This window comes from Heterodontus francisci, chromosome 45 (genome assembly GCF_036365525.1).
Source record: "Heterodontus francisci isolate sHetFra1 chromosome 45, sHetFra1.hap1, whole genome shotgun sequence".
Lineage (NCBI taxonomy): Eukaryota > Metazoa > Chordata > Chondrichthyes > Heterodontiformes > Heterodontidae > Heterodontus > Heterodontus francisci.
Genome location: NC_090415.1, coordinates 13,940,235 through 13,958,797, shown reverse-complemented (window position 1 = coordinate 13,958,797; position 18,563 = coordinate 13,940,235). Strand labels below are relative to the sequence as shown.

At 42.6% G+C, this 18,563-nt stretch overlaps 1 protein-coding gene and 1 long non-coding RNA gene across 3 annotated transcripts in view; one reads left to right on the top strand and one right to left on the bottom strand.

Annotated features, from left to right (window-relative positions):
- Positions 1-18,563, bottom strand: part of LOC137356508 (uncharacterized) — a 293,635-nt gene that overhangs the window by 139,766 nt on the left and 135,306 nt on the right. The gene's annotated exons all lie outside the window — the stretch shown is intronic.
- On the top strand, positions 2,922-3,779 carry LOC137356208 (histone H2B 7-like). 2 transcript variants are annotated; one of them, XM_068022059.1, is made up of 2 exons: positions 2,922-2,945; positions 3,198-3,779. In XM_068022059.1, exons 1-2 carry the CDS (start codon positions 2,934-2,936, stop codon positions 3,579-3,581), a joined length of 396 nt encoding a protein of 131 aa, XP_067878160.1. In that variant the 5' UTR covers positions 2,922-2,933; the 3' UTR covers positions 3,582-3,779. The 2 variants fall into 2 exon arrangements, with proteins under 2 accessions (XP_067878160.1, XP_067878159.1); XM_068022058.1 differs by lacking the exon at positions 2,922-2,945 and having other exon boundaries at positions 3,201-3,779.

Genomic DNA, 18,563 nt, shown 5'->3' with positions numbered 1-18,563 from the left:
CCTGAAGGGCTGGTAGAGGCAGGACCCCTCATAGCATTTGAGAAGGATTTCGATGAACACGTGAAACGTCATAGCATACAAGACTATGGGTCAAGTGCTGGAAAATGTGATTCGAATAGATTCATGCTTGATGGGAGGCAAAGACACAGTGGGCCAAAGGGCCTGTTTCTGTGCTGTATAACTCTATGACAAATGTAAAGGAAAGCCAACATTCACATAGCAGAAATTCACAGATCCAAAGCAAATCCACCATACAGTTCAGCAGAAAGTGACAGGACAGAAAAAACACACACTCACATACCAGAAATTGGCATACAGAATAAAATTCACAAGCCTGTGCCAGAAACTAACTTGTACAGATGTAAATCCACAATCATACAGCAGAGAATGAGATGTATGACTAAACCCAGCTTCTGACACTTGAGGCTAACGTACACAGAGTGAAAACAATGCTCATGTCTCACACCTGAAATGGCCAGATGTAGATCACAACCCACACTCACATATCAGAACGGGCAGGTACCTTGTAAAATATCTCTTAATGAACCACTGACAGGGAGACGATACAGTCCACATTCGTTCATCAGAAACTTACAGATACAGATAATAAACAGTACTTACATGCAACAGATTGAAAGAAACAGGTTAAAACCCATCCTCATATGTAGACATCTGATTGGTACAGAACACAGGTGAGGCCTCCAAACCAGAGACTGACATGTCGAGTGAAAACAACGCTGGCATGTCATCAATTAACATGTGCAGTGTAAAGCTACACAAAAATGCCACTTACTAACAGGTACAGAGACAAAATGAAACAGCCTTTCATACCAGAAACTGACAGGTGCCGATTAAAATCCAAATTCACAATTCAGAAATTGACATAAAGAGAAAGTCCCAGACTCCAAAAGAGGAGATTAACAGATACATAACAAAACCCACACTCACTCAGTAGAATCTCATAGGTACAGAACAAAACCCATAATCACCCACTTAGAAACTGAATGTTACGGAGAAAAATAAAACAGAATCACCTGTTGAAGATTCAAATTATTGAATGAAATGACCAAATCATTGACCATAGATTGGCAGATATGGAGTAAAAGCCACGGGTAAATATCACATACTGATGGGCACAGAATGAATCCCACACTCACGTGTCCTGCAGGGAAGGACAAACATTTCACGACCCAGAATGTCCATGCATTTCCTCCTGCCATATTCCGCATCTATGACCAAATCGATTCTTTTGTTAACAACTCAAAACGTCATCCCTGCCAGTGTTATCATATTATATTTGATCAATTATTTCCGTTCCACAATCCTCCATATGTTTTCAGACCTATCTTTCCTGAATGGTTGTAGCCAGTAATAATAAGTTCCCTTGCCTCGCCTAGTTTCAGCCAGAATTATGTAATTGCCACTATATAAATCTTTCATAATAAAAACAAGAAATTCTGGATATACTGAGCTGGTTTGGCAGCATCTGTGGAGACAGAAGCAGAGTTAACGTTTCAGGTCAGTGACCCTTCTTCAGAACTGGTAAATATTAGAAATGTGAAAGGTTTTAAGCAAGTAAACCGGCGCTGGGGCAAGAGATAACAAAGGAGAAGGTGTAGAAAGGACAACGTCACAGAATAGCTGACCAGAAGGTCATGGAGCAAAGGCAAACATTATGTTAATGGCGTGTTGAAAGACAAAGCATTCATACAGATAGGGTGTTAATGGATGAAAATTGAATAGCCACAAGTACCAACATGGAAAAAAAGGTGGGTAAGCAAACTGTACCAACTAATATGATATAAAATAAAATAAACAGAAAAATAAATATAAATAAGAATGAATAACTAAAAATAAAAGTAAAATGGGGGCCCCGTCATGCTCTGAAATTATTGAACTCAATGCTCAGTCTGGCAGTCTGTATTGTGCCTAATCAGTAAATGAGATGCTGTTCCTCGAGCTTGCATTGATGTTTCCTGGAACACTGCAGCAATCCCAGGACAGAGATATGAGCATGAGAGCAGGGGGGAGTGTTGAAATGACAAGCAACCAGAAGCTTGGGGTCATGCTTTCAGACTGAGCGGAGGTGTTGTCCAAAGCGGTCACCCAGTATATGTTTGGTCTCCCCAATGTAGCGGAGACCACATTGTGAGCAGCGAATACAGTGTACTAAATTGAAAGAAGTACAAGTAAATCGCTGATTCACTTGAAAGGAGTGTTTGGGGCCTGGGATTGTGAGGAGAGAGGAGATAACTGGGTCAGTATTACACCTCGTGCGATTGCAGCGGAAGGTGCCGTGGGAAGGGGACAAGGTGGTGGAGGTAATGGAGGAGTGGACTATGGTGTCGCGGAGGGAACAATCCCTTTGGAATGATGACCGGGGAAGGGAGGGGAAGATGCATTTGGTTGTGGCATCAAGCTTGAGGTGGCAGAAATAGCGGAGGATGATCCTTTGGATGTGGAGGCTGATGGGGTGGAAAGTGAGGACAAGGGGAACCCTGGCGTTGTTCTGGGAGAGAGGGGAAGGGGTGAAGGTAGAGGTGTGGGAAATGGGCTGGACCCGTTTGAGGGCACTGCCAACAACAGGAGCGGGGTGCGGGGAGGCGGGATCCTCGGTTGAGGAAAAAGGAAGACATATCAGAAGCGCTGTCATATAAATCTTTCATGTGGTTACTTGTGACTGCAGCTGACCAACCTTATTTGGCACGCGACATGGATTTAAGGACTTGCACTTCAATGCTCGCATTTGCGCCACTCTGACCCCCAAAAAACTGGACGGTTTCGTCCTGGTGATGGACGGAAGTGCAGAGGGGCGCTACATCCTGATAAGGAAGGGAACGATAGAGAAATTATACGTAGAGTTAAAAAAGAGACGAGTTCGTACGAGCAAAATAGAAATGGTTGATGAGGAAGAGGGACTCAGAAAGTCACTGATGCAGATGGATAAGGGCCGGCAAAGGGGTTTGGACGATCTGACTGCTGCGACAGTTTGTGGCTGTGAGAAGCACAAAATGTGATTGGTTACTTTAGATACCCAATCAGATAGATACAGAACATCAGGCAGTGACATCATTGTAAACCAGCCAATCATGAACATGGCCTTCTCCCATTCCTCATTAGCATAGGGTTCTGGGGATGTCTATAAAATGCGAGCTTGGAGCGAAATTTTGGTTATTCTGTGTCTGAAGTTGATCGTGATCATGGTTGACGAGAAGAAAACTGCAGCACCTTCCAAGAAGGGTGCCAAGAAAGTTCTGAAGAAGGCGCCAGTGAAGGGCAGCAAGAAACGGAGAAGATCCAGGAAAGAAAGTTACTCCATCTACGTGTACAAAGTGATGAAGCAGGTTCACCCTGACACCGGCATCTCCTCCAAGGCCATGAGCATCATGAATTCGTTTGTGAATGATATTTTCGAGCGAATCGCGGGTGAGGCTTCCCGCCTGGCCCATTACAACAAACGCAGCACCATCAGCTCCCGGGAGATCCAGACCGCCGTGCGCCTGCTGCTGCCCGGGGAACTGGCCAAACACGCCGTGTCGGAAGGTACAAAGGCGGTCACCAAGTACACCAGCTCCAAGTAAATATCCGCAATGTACTGAAACACACCCAAAACACAAAAAGGCTCTTTTAAGAGCCACCCACAACTTCTCTGAAAAAGCTACAACATTGTCTGTATAGTATCGACTTATATTGATTTATATATCAAGTGTCCTTGCCTTTGTGATCTCTGTTTTCCTCCCATAGATTCTGCTTAATGCAGTTTCACTGCCCGTGCGATCTTTCTGTCTCTAACTAATAATGTCCCGTATATAAATTACTGGCCACTGACCATTTGTGAGGTTTGTTCTCGGACGTGTTCATATTCGGCCCCTTTTCTGTATTTCGACAATAAAAGCTGATTTAACGCACATACATCAGTTCGCAGTCACTTTTTTCCCTAGTTCAAGTTTGACCTCAATAATTAATAAGTACATTATCTAGAACCCCGGGTGGTGTCGGAACCCTCCGTCTCACACGCTGACACCTGACACTGAAAATCTACACTCCGCTGTTGTCTCCCACGAATAACAAACAATCGTTCATCAGTAATGCGGTATTATTATGAAAATTGACATGAAATGTGCCCGGTTGGAGAATGTTGTGAAAGAGACTTTCTGCTCGCTGGTTTCAAAAAGGACAGAGAGTAAACCCGAATAGATGTCAGAATGTAAAAGCCAATCTGGAACTTGTTACCAAATGTAGAATAACACAATATGAAAAAGGTTTTATTTATTTAACCGTAAAAAAAGAACTAGAAATGTGATATTCTATATTGCAGCCGCCCCAATATATTGGCGGGCTTTTCAAATTTGAAAAATCAGTTGCAGTCTGACAATTTGGCGCCGTTATTTTCCGCCCTCATCTCCTTGGCGTCTCCTGATTGGTGAATTCAGCAGCTCTCCGGTTGGTTACATGAAGAGCACAGAGCAGAGTGACCAATCAGCAGTGCCCACCACTCCATTCCTCCAGAAGGTACAAGGAGGAGGAATGTGGGCGGATCTCAACATTCTTCGTGAAAGTGTTTGTGAAATTGTGGAAATGTCTGGAAGAGGGAAGACCAGTGGTAAAGCTCGGTCCAAGGCCAAGTCCCGCTCCTCCCGAGCTGGACTGCAGTTCCCGGTGGGCCGTGTTCACAGGTTCCTTAAAAAGGGCAACTATGCTGAGCGGGTGGGTGCCGGAGCCCCGGTCTACCTGGCTGCTGTGCTCGAGTATCTGACAGCTGAAATCCTCGAGCTGGCCGGCAACGCGGCCCGGGACAACAAGAAGAGCCGTATCATCCCCAGACACCTGCAGCTGGCCGTCCGCAACGACGAGGAGCTCAACAGGCTGCTGGGAGGGGTGACCATCGCACAAGGCGGTGTGCTGCCTAATATCCAGGCCGTGCTGCTGCCCAAGAAAACCAGCGCTCCGCGCACGAAGGGCAAGTGAAGCTGCCAGACCTGAATTTGACAACCCAAAGGCTCTTTTCAGAGCCACCCACTTCATCTGTGAAAGGGCTGGTTACTGTCTGAGAGACGGTAATGTTATACTGTTCGCGTTATTTTGTGTTGCTATGAATTGTACTGGAGTCGAGCATTTATCTGCTCATCAGATGGAATGCATTTTAATTTTCTCTTGCCATATTTGTAAGGCTTTTTTACAATACTACCGTTTATATACCACTAAGGCGTGTCTTGAGTTCTAAAATGAGCTACTCTGAAAAAATGACTTGTATACAATGGTGTCACTGCTCTCACACTGAGAACTGCAAGGTCCTGAAATTCCCAGCTGCAATATGGAGACAAAGGAATCTGGGTCACTCTGCTTCGAGAGTTATCAGTGGACAGTAAAGAGGGTGGTCAAATCCTTCTGAGACGTTTATGTGCCGGAATCAACAAGAGATAACAGCTCTATCTTGCCAATTTGATGTCTCTTTGAAGAGCCGTTGTGTTATCTGATGCCAAACTCAGTTCCGGGCAGGGTCAGTTTATTTTTTCAGGGCAGTTGTTTCAAAGAAGCTGAAGGCGGATTTTAAAAGAGATGTTGCGTTTCGTGTTTTATTTCTGTACATTGTGGAGATTTACAAGGAACTGGGATAATTCGTCAGTGTTTGTGTCCCTGCCAAGGCGGCGTGCTTGGAGAACTCCCCGGGCAGCAGCAGACCCATTGCGGTCGATATGTGTGCACACAAATCACAAGATCCAAATGATTGTAGACTGATGCCATCTACTGGCTAAAAGTGAGTCATGCAAGAATATTCCCATTCCTTCAGAAATATCTGAAATTGGAGAGGAATAACATCGAGTGTGTTGGGGGCAGATTCAATCGAGACCCTGAAAACAGAATTGGATAATTATATCAAGAATAAAACAAAACTGCAGAGCAATGGAGAAAAGGCGGGTCGGTGGGAGGAGGTGAGCTGGTCTTGCAGAGAGCCGGCCACGACACGACGGGCCGAATGACCAACTTAATAGAAATATCGAAAGATAGGAACAGGAGCATTCGGCGCTTCGACCCTGCACCGCCAGTCAATACGATCGTGGCTGATCATCCAAACTCAGTACCCTGTTAGCGCTTTGTCCGCGTCTTCCTTGATCCCTTTTGAAATAAGCGGCGATCATTTTAGAACTAAAGACACGCTTTAGTAGTACATAGAGTCAGAGAGAGATACAGCACTGAAACAGGCCCTTCGGCCCACCGAGTGTGTGCCGATCATCAACCACCCATTCATACTATTCCTATATTATTCCCATATTCCCTGCCAAATTCCTATCTTCCCTCAATTCTCTCACCTGCACTAGGGGCAATTTACAATGGCCAATTTACCTATCAACCTGCAAGTGTTTGGCTGTGGGAGCAAACCGGAGCACCTGGCGGAAACCCACGTCACAGGGAGAACTTGCAAACTCCGCACAGGCAGTCCCCAGAACTGAACCCCGTTCGCTGGGGCTGTGAGTTTGCGGTGTTCATCACTGTGTGGCCCTAAAAGATAGTACTGTAAAAAAAAAAGCCTTACAAATATAAGAGGAAATTAAAATGCATTTCATCTGATGAGCATCTAAACGCGCGAATCCAGTAGTACAAACTCTTTTATGAATTTATTTAATAATTTGGCCTCAACTCATTTCTGTGGTAGAGAATTCCACAGGTTCACCACTCCTTGGGTGAAGAAATCCCTCCTCATCTCAGTCCTAAATGTCTTACCCCTTATCTTTAGACTGTCACCCCTGGTCCTGGACTCCCCCGCCATCAGGAACATCCTTCCTACATCTAGTCTGTCCAGTCCTGTTAGAATTTTGTCGGTTTCTAGTAGATGTTGTAACCATTCCATGATTCTATCCTCCAATGGGAACATGAACGTGGTGTTCAGGTGCAGATTGAAATGGTTGAAATGACATTTGAGTTCCAATGAGCTCTGGTGTGTATACTGTATAAATGACGAGCGACATGTATACCAGCGATGCTGGTAGAGTGGTGAGTATATCTGCCTTCCAAACAATTGACCCAGATTAGATTCCCGGTCATCGCAATGCCCACTCGCAGTCAAATATATTTCTGCAACCTTGTGACAGAATGTGACAAATGAAAAGCCATGACTGAATTGAAGTCGACAAATATTCTCAACATTATGTTCTTCTCCCTTAAAGTTGATGGTCAAGTGTGCTGTGGAATTTTGCAGCTTAAAAATGTCAATGCAAATTCAGAAAGAAAGCTTCCAAAATATTCTCAACATCCAATCAGATTCACTTCCTTGTTTGATCAGCATCGCCCTGCAGCAAGTTTGTTTCCTTCAAGTGTTTATCCAGTTTCTTATTGAAATCATTGATTGTCTCCCCTTTCACCACACTTGTGGACAGCGAGTTCCAGCAGGTAAAACAGAAAAAGTACTTCATCACATTCCCTTCCATCTCTTGCCAGAAACCATCAGTCTGTGTCTCCTGGTCCTTGTACCATCAACTAATGGGAGCAGGTTCTCCTTGTCTAACTTATGCACACCTCTGTCAAACCTCCTCTCCATCTCCATTTCTCTAAGGAGAACAACCCTTTACTTACATAACACAATCCAGAGTCATCTATCCAAGCTTTTCAGTTGCAAAAGAATAGTTGTGTATTAAGTAGTATAGATAGGAGCATAAAACTAAGAGACTTTGATAGATCAACTGATTGTCTCTGCCCAATTCACTGGATTTTCTGTATCACCTGAACACTGCTATACTCTGTGTAAAGGTTAGAGCATTTCCATGGCTTACATTTATGCAAGAACTGCTATGTCAAGGCTGGATGGCAAAGCAGTGACGGTCATCTTCACAGGAATATGTCAAAATGCCTTGTTGAGAGATGTGTCTGTGTGGATGATGCACTGAGTCACGACAAAAAGGAAAAGTCATGCAGCAGGAGGGGTCCCACAATGTGGGGGTGATGGATCATGAGATATTTTGCCTTTGTGAATAATAAGGACAGCTACAATAATAGGACTAATTGTATGCTATGTACATCAATATATTACAGTCTGTTTGAGCTAATGCTTGCTTCATTATGAAATGACATTACAAGGCTATAGTCCGTTAAAACCTCTATGTAAGGACAATGGGAGAGATAGGTTGAAGACCACAGCATCCTTACAGGGAGTGAGATGAGATAAATAGGACACTGTAGAATTGCAAACTCAAAATGGCTTCCATCAGCAAGAATGTGACCTTTAGTATCCTTGCTAAAATAGAAAGGAACAGGAAGTATCTGTAATGTGTGTAGATTGAACCATTAACGAACTAGGGTCAAACAATGATGTCAACTTGGGCCAATTAGGATAATTCGAACAATTTAAAGCTAATATGGTGACATCCTTGCACCCAAAGAAGGGTAAAAGAAAGGGTGTTACAGGACATTGTCGGCACTTACAGAGGGGTCCACGGAACATCGTTATCACACTTAGAAGGAGAAGATAGAGTCCGGTCAAGAAAACAGCAAGGGAAGCAGAAAGAGAGAAGTCCACGCCCCAGCAAGCACAGAAGCAAGAACCGGTGCTGAATGATGCTGCAAACCTATTGCTGTTGTTAAACATTCACTTTATCTATCTTAGTTAAGACTAATAAACTCTCAGACTTGATCACAGAACTTGAGTTTGTACCTTGTAGGTCTGTCTTGGCCAATAATCACAGGACATTTTCTGTCACCACTTCCCCTCTCTATTCTATCTCCCTCCTCTCGCTCTCCTCCCTCTGCACTTTATTATTATTGATGATGGTCATATTGACCTATTTATTCTCCTCCATCTCAGACAGTCCCCTGCGATTATGGATGACTTTTTACACACCAGTTTAATGGGTTCTGAAATAGCTGATAAATCCAATGCATGATCTGCAGACTCTGCCACATGAGGGTTAGGTGGGTTTAGAAGGGTCAGGTAAATGACCCGTTTGGAGGTATGGATGCTGCCTTCGAGCCTCGACTTCACATGTTACCGACAAATTTCCCTGAACTGGAAACTATCTTCCCAAATGAGAGATGATTTGAGGACATATCTAAAATGTTTCCACACTCAGCCAGGGGTTCTCCTGCTCCGACCAATTTCTGAGCAAAACAGCTGCTTCCGGATTCTGCATTTGCAGGTTCTTGGAGGCACCTGTTCAGACTAAGTGAGAGACTTATACTGATGGTCTGAACACACATAGGTAACAGAAACGACACCAGTTCCCCTCCCTGAGTACCTGTCACTGCTTCGATCCTGTGTGTGTAGGATTCACCCTGAGTCCCTCTATCCAGCTTTACCTGCTCTATCTGCAAAAGTGCTGAACCTTTCAGTATTTGGTCTGCTCAAACCGAGTTCAAGGCCTGGGTAGTGAACAGAATGTCTCATTAATTCTTTGAATAATAACATGATTGAACAGCAGGTTATGATCGACTCGGCCAAAGATTGGAAAAATCCCCGACCATCAATCTTTCAACAGGGACTGCGAGAATCTCCTGGCTCAGAGTGTTTAAGGGATACAGACCGAGGCATCGGGAACTAACCCCTGAAAATCACAGCAAAGACTGTGTACATGAGGACATTTAACAATGGGACCAGCTGCCAGTTTTATATGTTACATGTTCCCCCACACTTCCCCTCCCTCCCTCCACCCTAACCCCATGTTTGACTTTTCAATGTAGACATTGGGAGATGTTCCCATTGATGTTTATTTGCTGAATTATTGCAGAGATCTGCGCACGCGCGAGAAAGGACAGTGGAATATGACGTCATAACGCGGAGAAGAGCGCATGCGCAGCCCAGCTCTGCCTCTGAGCGCCATTCACTGTGATTGTTTAAATCAGCTGCAAATGGAGACATTACAAGCCTGGGGTAAGTGAACAAACAGTATCTGCTCACAGCAGTACAACAGATTTGGGCCCGTGTCTGCCGATGTGCTCATAGATTAGCATTGATTACCGGGTCCATTCAGCGGGAGTGGGGGACAGTTTGTAATGTACATTGTGGAGCAGGAACTGGTCCTGGAACATGGAGTGAGCTGGGGGGGAAGGGAGAGGTCTTTCTCAGGCAGTGTCTGGACAGGGAGAGAGAGACAGAATATGATGTACTCACTATTGAAAATCATTGCTGATTTCTCTCTCCAAACAGTAATGAATGTTATAATAAAAAGCAAAATACTGCGGATGCTGGAAATCTGAAATAAAAACAAGAAATGTGGCGCAGTGGTTAGCACCGCAGCCTCACAGCTTCAGCGACCCGGGTTCAATTCAGGGTACTGTCTGTGTGGAGTTTGCAAGTTCTCCCTGTGTCTGCGTGGGTTTTCTCCGGGTGCTCCGGTTTCCTCCCACAAGCCAAAAGACTTGCAGGTTGGTAGTCAAATTGGCCATTATAAATTGCCCCGAGTATAGGTAGGTGGTAGGGAAATATGGGGACAATTGGGGATGTGGTAGGAGTATGGGATTAGTGTAGGATTACTATAAATGGGTGGTTGATGGTCGGCACAGACTCAGTGGGCCGAAGGGCCTGTTTGAGTGCTGTATCTTGAAACTAAACTAAACTCAGCAGGTCTGGCTGCATCTTTGGAGAGAGAAGCAGAGTTAACGTTTCAGGTCAGTGACCCTTCTTCAGTCATGAATGTTCCTGGTTCAGATCCAGTATCTCACTATTTATTGTTATTGGATAGTGAATAGCAGAAAAAAAAGTCTGAACAATAAAGATGCGGCAGATTTGAAGGGACCAGGTGAGAAGATTAAAGACACTTTTTTAAACAGTGCTTACTTGTTGTCCATTGAACAATGGAACACGGAAATAGAAATCTGGCTGACGCAAATGTCGCTACTCGATCGGGTATTCCAATTCATGGAACAGTGCGGGGCTTGGGTTGTTTTTGAATGTCACAAAATTGTTATAAAACCGCTCCACATACCTGGCAAGTAGAAGCAGAGTTCTGCAGTACTGCAGTGGACTCAGACACTGACACTACTTGTGTTGTTGACTTTCCTTTTGTGATTGTTCAGAATGTTTATTATTGAAAAGATTACATTGATCACTTTTCTGTCTTCTCACTCAGCTGTTATTCAAGTATAAGAGTTAACTTTCTTTTCCTGCAGGCAAACACTTGAAGGAACCAGAAGGAAAGGCATGACTCCTCGACAGAAGGAAATGTGCATCCAGCTCGTTCCAATACACAGTAGGTACAGTATCAGTCACAAAGCACACTGACATGGTCAGGTCATCATTTTCAGTGTAACAAACAAAAGAAGTAGTCAGACCCACACTGGTCCCAAAGAGACACATTATCAATTCAATAGTCAAACAGAGCATTAGAGATAGTAGTCGTTTCTATTTCACTCCAACTGACTGGTAGAGATATCAATCACAGTCCAAAAACACACACATTATCAGATTTAAATACATTGTGTTTCCTTGACTACAAATCAATTCCCAAATCTTAAACAGAACAGACAAAATGTACCTGATTGAAAGCTACAGAATGAATCCCAATAACGTACCCCACAATATAGACTGAGCTACAAATTACACAGCAGTTCAAACATGTCACTCAGGGTCAGACATAAACATACAGGATTAATTCATTTTCTACAAACGGATGGAATTTGATATTACATATCAGGTCATGCTCTAAAATTGAAAGCTCGTCATTCATAATTGCTTTTTCAGAGCGACAATTGGATACCAAACTGCAACTCAAACAAGAATTGCATAAAACCTACAGCAATCAAATTTTGTTTATCCATATTTTAAATTAAACACATATTGATACATTAACGTGTGAAACAAAGCATTGCCAACACAATGCCTGAAATATATATTAAGTCCTGAATACAGCAGGATCTCAACTCACATACAGCACAAAGACACAGAGATGCAGAGTGAATCCTACACTCAACCAGGGTGCCAGAGCCTCACAGATCAGGAATGAATCAAATATACAGACACAGTATCAGTAACTTGCATATATTTATTTATTTATTTTATTTATTTAGCGATGCAGCACTGAAACAGGCCCTTCGGCCCACCGAAACTCTGCCGACCAACAACCACCCATTTATACCAATCCTACATTAACCCCATATTCCCTACCACATCCCCACCATTCTCCTACCAACACTAGAGGGAATTTACAATGGCCAATTCACCTATCAACCTGCAAGTCTTTGGCTGTGGGAGGAAACCAGAGCACCCGGCGGAAAACCATGCGGTCACAGGGAGAACTTGCAAACTCCGCACAGACAAAAACTGACAGGTTCAGAATAAAATTGGCCGTCACATACCAGAGAATGACACGTACAAATTAAACCTCAGAGCCATATGTTAGAAACAGGCATGTACAGACTGAAAATCACATTCACTTCCGAGACAATGTAGAGATGTGGTGAAAAATCCACAATTAAAAACCAGAATGATATCCTTACTCTTATAACAGATAGTGACAGTGACAGATTAAAAACTACAGCTACATGTTAGAAATTTAAGAGCACAGGTTAAACCTTAAATTGGCCTTCTAGACAATCAAAGATGAAATGTGAACCCCCATATATTTTCTTTTTATATATATATTCCCAAGAATGTAATATTAACAGTCAAATCCACGCTCACATACCCTAAACTGATGGGAATAAAGTACAAGCCAGACACACAGACACATCAAAATTTGAAAGGGTCAGAATAAGATGATTCCCACATAAAACAGGTACAGAAAAACTCACACTCAAAATCAGAAACTGACAGAGATAAATTGTAGACTAGGGAATTGAGAGGTATACATTGACACTTACACTCCAAAAGACTGGTGTGGGAGAAGTGGGGTTCAGTTCATGGGGCACTGGCACCATTACCGGAGAAAATGGGGGCTGTACCATTCTGACGGTCTGCACCTGAAACGGCTTGGACCAGTGTTCTGGCAAACTGCATAACTAGGGAAATAGAGAGGGCTTTGAACTAAACAGAGGGATCAAGCTTGGGTAGATGCAACAAATCAAGGGGTAGAGTCAAGGCAAGAGAGCAGAATAGTAATATGGGAAATGAAGACCAGTGAATGACGGAAGGGACAGAGAGAAAAAACCTAAGAACACACCAACAGTCCACACGAGGGGTTACAAAGATAATAAAAATATAAGGCTCTGTATGTGAATGCACATCGCATTCATAACAAGGTAGAGGAACAGATAGTGCACATTGAAGTAAATCAATATGATATAATAACCATTACAGAGACTTGGCTACAAGATAACAATGGTTGGGTCCTGAATACTGAGGGGTATACAGCATTCAAGAAGAATAGGAAGCTAGATAAAGGTGGAGGGGTTGCAATGTTAATCAAGGATGGCATTGGTGCAATAGTTAGAGATGACCTTGCTTCAGGAGATCAGGATGTAGAATCGGTTTGGGTGATGATGAGGAATAGTCGGGGAAAGAAGTCACTCGTGGGAGTTGTGTACAAGCCCCCAAGCAATAATGACAATGTAGGGTGAAGTATACAAGAAGAAATTTTGGGTGCTTGTGATAAAGGGATAGAAATAATAATGGAGATTTTGTTCAACATTTCAACTGGAAAATTCAGATTGGTTATAGCAGCCTGGACGAGGAGTTCATAGAATGCTTTTTGAGATAGTTTCTTAGAGCGGTACATTCTGGAACCATCCAGCCAGGGTTATATTAGATTTGGTATTGTGTAATTTAACAGGGTTCATTCATGACCTCAGAGTAAAGGAACCTCGAGGTAGCAGCAACCACAATATGATTGAATTTTGCATCCAGTTTGAAATTGAGAGGATTGGGTCTAAGACGAGTATTTTAAACTTTAATAAGGACAACAATGTGGGAATGAAAGCTGAACTAGCTGAATTGAACGTTTCTAGGGTTTCTAGGCTTGGAGATAAATTAATAGAGAAGCAGTGGCAGACATTTAAGGGGATATTTCAGAATACTCAAAGTATACACCTACAGTAAAGTAAAATTCCAAGGGGAGAACCCATCATCCATGGTTAACTAAAGAAATTAATGATAACCTCAACCTTAAAGAAAATGCATATAATTGTGCAAAGACGAGTGGCAGGTCAGATGATTGGTCAGAATATAATAAATGGCAGAGAATGACTAAAAGGTTAATCAGGAGAAAATAAATTAGATTATGACAGAAAATTAGCCAGAAATGTAAAAACGGATAGCAAGTGTTTCTATAGGTATTTAAAAAGGAAAAGTGTAAGTAAAGTGAGTGTTGGTCCTCTAGAGAATGAGAATGGGGAGTTAATAGTAGCGAATAAGGAAATGGTGGTTGAAATGAACAATTATTTGGCTTCTGTCTTCACTAGAGGATACACAAAATATTTCAGTAATAGCAGTAAATCAGGAGGTGGAAGGAAGAGAGGAACTTGGTGAAGTTACAATCACCAGGGAAGTGGTACTGAGTAAACTGATGGAGCTGCTGGCTGACAAGTCTCTGGGTCCTGATGGGCTTCATCCTCGGGTCCTTAAAGTTATGGCTGCTGAAATAGTTGACTCGTTATTTTTTCAAGATTCGCTTGATTCTAGAAAGGTTCCATCAGACTGGAAAGTAGCAAATATAACCCTTCTATTCAAGAAGGTGGAGAGGCAGAAATTGGGTAACTATAGGCCAGTTAGCTTGACCCCGGAGTCGGGAAGGTGTTAGAATTGATCATTAAGGAGGCTATAGCTGGGCATTTAGAAAAACACAAGGTCATTGGAAATATTCAGCATAGCTATGTGAAAGGGAAATCATGGTTAACCAAAGTATTAGAGTTCTTTCAAGGAGGAAAATGCACTGGGGATAAAGGGGAGTCCATTGACATACAGTATTTGCTTTTCAAGAAGGCCTTTGTCAAGGTGCCACATGAAAGGTTATTGTGAAAAGCAGGAGTTCATGGTGTAGTGGGTAACTTAATTAGCATGGATAGAAGATTGGCTGGCTGACAGAAAACATTCTGATCGGGAGGATGTGATAAGTGGAGTAACACAGGGGTCTGTGCTGGGCCCACAACTTTTTACAATTTATATCCATAACCTAGATGAGGGGAGCAATGGCATGGCAGTTAAATTTGCAGATGACACACAGATCGGTAGGAAAGTGTGTTGTGAAGAGGACATAAGGAGGTTGCAGACCTTGATAGATGGTTGAGTGAGTGGTCAGAAATCTGGCAGATGAAGTGTAATGTGAAAAAATGTGAAGTTGTTCACTTTGTCTGGAAGATTCAAAAAACAAAGTATTACTTAAATGGAGAACAACTGCATAATTCCGAGGTACAGAGGGATCTAGGTGTTCTGGTGCATGAGTCATGAAAAGTTAGTATGCAGGTACAGCAAGTCATCAAGAAGGAAAATGGAATACTATCCTTTATCATGAGAGGAATTGAAAATAAATGTAAGAATGTTATGCTTCAGTTATACAGGGCATTGGTGTGACCACATCTTGAATACTGCGTGCAGTTTTAGTCTCCATATTTAAGGAAGGAAGTAAATGTGTTGGAGGCGTTTCACAGGATGTTTATTAGATTGATACCTGGAATGAGTGGGTTGTCTTATGAGGAAAGGTTGGACAGACTGGGCTTTTCTTCACTGGAGTTTAGAAGAGTGAGGGGAGACTTGATTGAAGTGTATAACATCCTGAATGGTCTTGACAAGTGGATGGGGAAAGGATGTTTCCTCTTGTGGATGAGTTCAAAACTCGGGGGTGCTGCTTTAGAATTAGGGGTCGCCATTTTAGGACAGAGATGAGATTTTTTTCTCTACGAGGGTTGTGCAACTTTGGAATTCTCTGCCTCAGAAGGTGGTGGAGGTGGGGTAATTGAATATTTTTAAGGCAGGGGTAGATAGATTCTTGTTAGGCAAGGGAATCAAAGATTATCAGGCATAGATGGGAGTGTGGAATTCAACTCAGAAATTGATCAGCCATGAACAAATTGAATAGCGGAGCAAGCTCGAGCGGCTGAATGGTCTACTTCTGCTAATTCAGCAGGACTGGGGGACTGTTTGTAATATGCACTGTAAAGCAGGAACTGGTCCAGGAACATGGGTGAGCCAGGGGAAAGGGAGAGGTCTTTCTCGGGCAGTGTCTAGACAGGGAGAGAGAGACAGAATATGTTGAACTCGCTTTTCAACACCATTGCTGATTTCTCTCTCCTAATTGTAATGAATGTTCCTGGTTCGGATTCAATATCTCACTGTTTGTTGTTGTTGGATAGTGAATTGGGTGGCAGAGTGGCCCAGTGACTAGTACCGCAGCCTCACAGCTCCAGTGACATTGGTCCAGTTCTTCATACTGCTTGTGTGGATTTTGCAAGTTTTCCCTGTGACTGCATGGGTTTCCGCTGGGTGCTCTGGTTTCCTTCCAAATGCCAAAGACTTGCAAGTTGATAGGTAAATTAGCCATTGTAAAAACAAAATGCCCCTGGTGTAGGTATGTTGTCGGACAATAGTGGGGACGTGAGAGGGAAAAATGGGATTAATATAGGATTGGTATAAATGGGTGATTGATGGTCAGGAAGGACTCGATGGGCTGAAGGGCTTGTTTCGGTATTGTATCTCTCGATGGGGAAAAAGGGCTGAATAATGAAGACATGGCAGATTATCAAAGACTGTCTATTGCAGGATCAGGTGAGGAGATTAAGGACACTTTTTAAAACAGTTATTACTTCTTGTCCATTGAACAATTGGACATGGAAATAGAACTCTGGCTTGTGCAAATGTCACTTCTCCATTGAGTCGTCCGAGTCATTGAGCAGTGCAGGGCATGGGTTGTTTCTGAATGTCACAAAATTGCGGTAAAACTGCTCCAAATACCTGGGAAACAGAAGCAGAGTACTGCAGTGGACTCTGACACTGCTTATGTGTGAACTTTCCTTTTGTGATTGCTCAGAATGACTATTATTGAAAATATTACATTGATCACTTTTGTGTCTTCTCACTCACCTGTTCTTCAAGTGTAAGAGTTACCTTTTTTTTCTGCCAGGCAAACACTCGAAGGAACCAGAATGAAAGTCATGACTCATCAATAGATGGAAAAGTACCTCCAGCTCGTTCCAACACATATTAGGTACAGTATCAGTCACAAAGCACAGTGACACGGTCAGGTCATCATTTCCACTGTAACAAACAAAAGAAGTAGTCAGACCCAGACTGATCCCAAAGAGACACATTATCAATCCAATAGTCAAACAGAGCATAGAGATAGTATTTGTTTCTATTTCTCTCCAACTGACTGGTAGATACATGATTCACAGTCCAAAAACACACACATTATCTGATTTAAATACACTGTGTCACCTTGGCTACAATTCAAATACCAAATCTTAAACAGAACAGACAAAATGTACCTGATTGAAAGCTACAGAATAAATCCCAATAACATACCCCACAATATAAACTGAGCTACAAATTACACACCAGTGTAAACATGTCACTAAGGGTCAGACAAAAACATACAGGATTAGTTCATTTACTACAAACTGATGGAATTTAACATTACATGTCAGGTCATACTCTAAAATTGAAAGATTGTCATTCACAATTGCTTTTGCAGAGATACAAATTGGATAAAAAGCTACAACTCACAAACAAGAATTGAATAAAACCTACAGCAATAAAACATCGTTAATCCATATTTTAAATTAAACACAAGTCAACACATATTGATACATTAACGTGTGAAACAAAGAGTTGTTACCACAATGCTTGAGATACATATGAAGTACCGGATATTCCAAAATTCTGTAGACTCTGGAGCAGTTCGTACAGATTGGAGGGTGGAAAATGTAACCTCACTATTTAAAACAAGGAGGGAGAAAAAAAAAAGAATTACAGATGAGTGAACCTTATATCAGCCGTGGGGAAAATGCTGGAGTCTATTATACAGGATGTGATAGTTTTACGAAAGAGAAGTCATGCTTAACAAATCCACTGGAGTTTTTTGAGGATGTAACTAGCAGACTCGATAATGGAGAACTAGTGGATGTGGTGCATTTGGATTTTCAGAAGGCTTTTGACAAGGTCCCACATAAAGAGGTTAGTGTGCAAAATTAAAGCACATGGGATTGGGGGTAATATACTGGCAGGGATTGGGAATTAGTTGAAAGACAGGAAACAGAGCAGGAATAAATGGGTATATTTCTGGGTGACAGGCAGGGTCCAGTGGGGTACTGCAGGAAACTGTGCTTGAGCCCCAGCTATTCACAATATATCTTACAGACTTGGATGAGGGAAGTAAATGTAACATTTCCAGGTTTGCAGATGACACAGAGCTGGGGGTGGGGTTTGGGGGGGGAGGGGATTGTGAGCTGTGAGGAGGATGCAAAAGGCTCCAATGTGATTTGGACAAGTTGGGTGAGTAGGCAACTGTGTCGCAGATGAAATATAAATAGGATAAAAGTGAAGTTATCCACTTTGGTTTTAAAACAGTAAAGCAGATTATTATCTGAATAGTGATAGATAGGGAAAGGGGGAGGTGCAACGAGACCTGGGTGTCCTTGTACATCAGTCGCTGAAAGCAAGCATTCAGGTGCAGCAAGCAATTAGGAAGGAAAATGGTATGTTGGCCTTC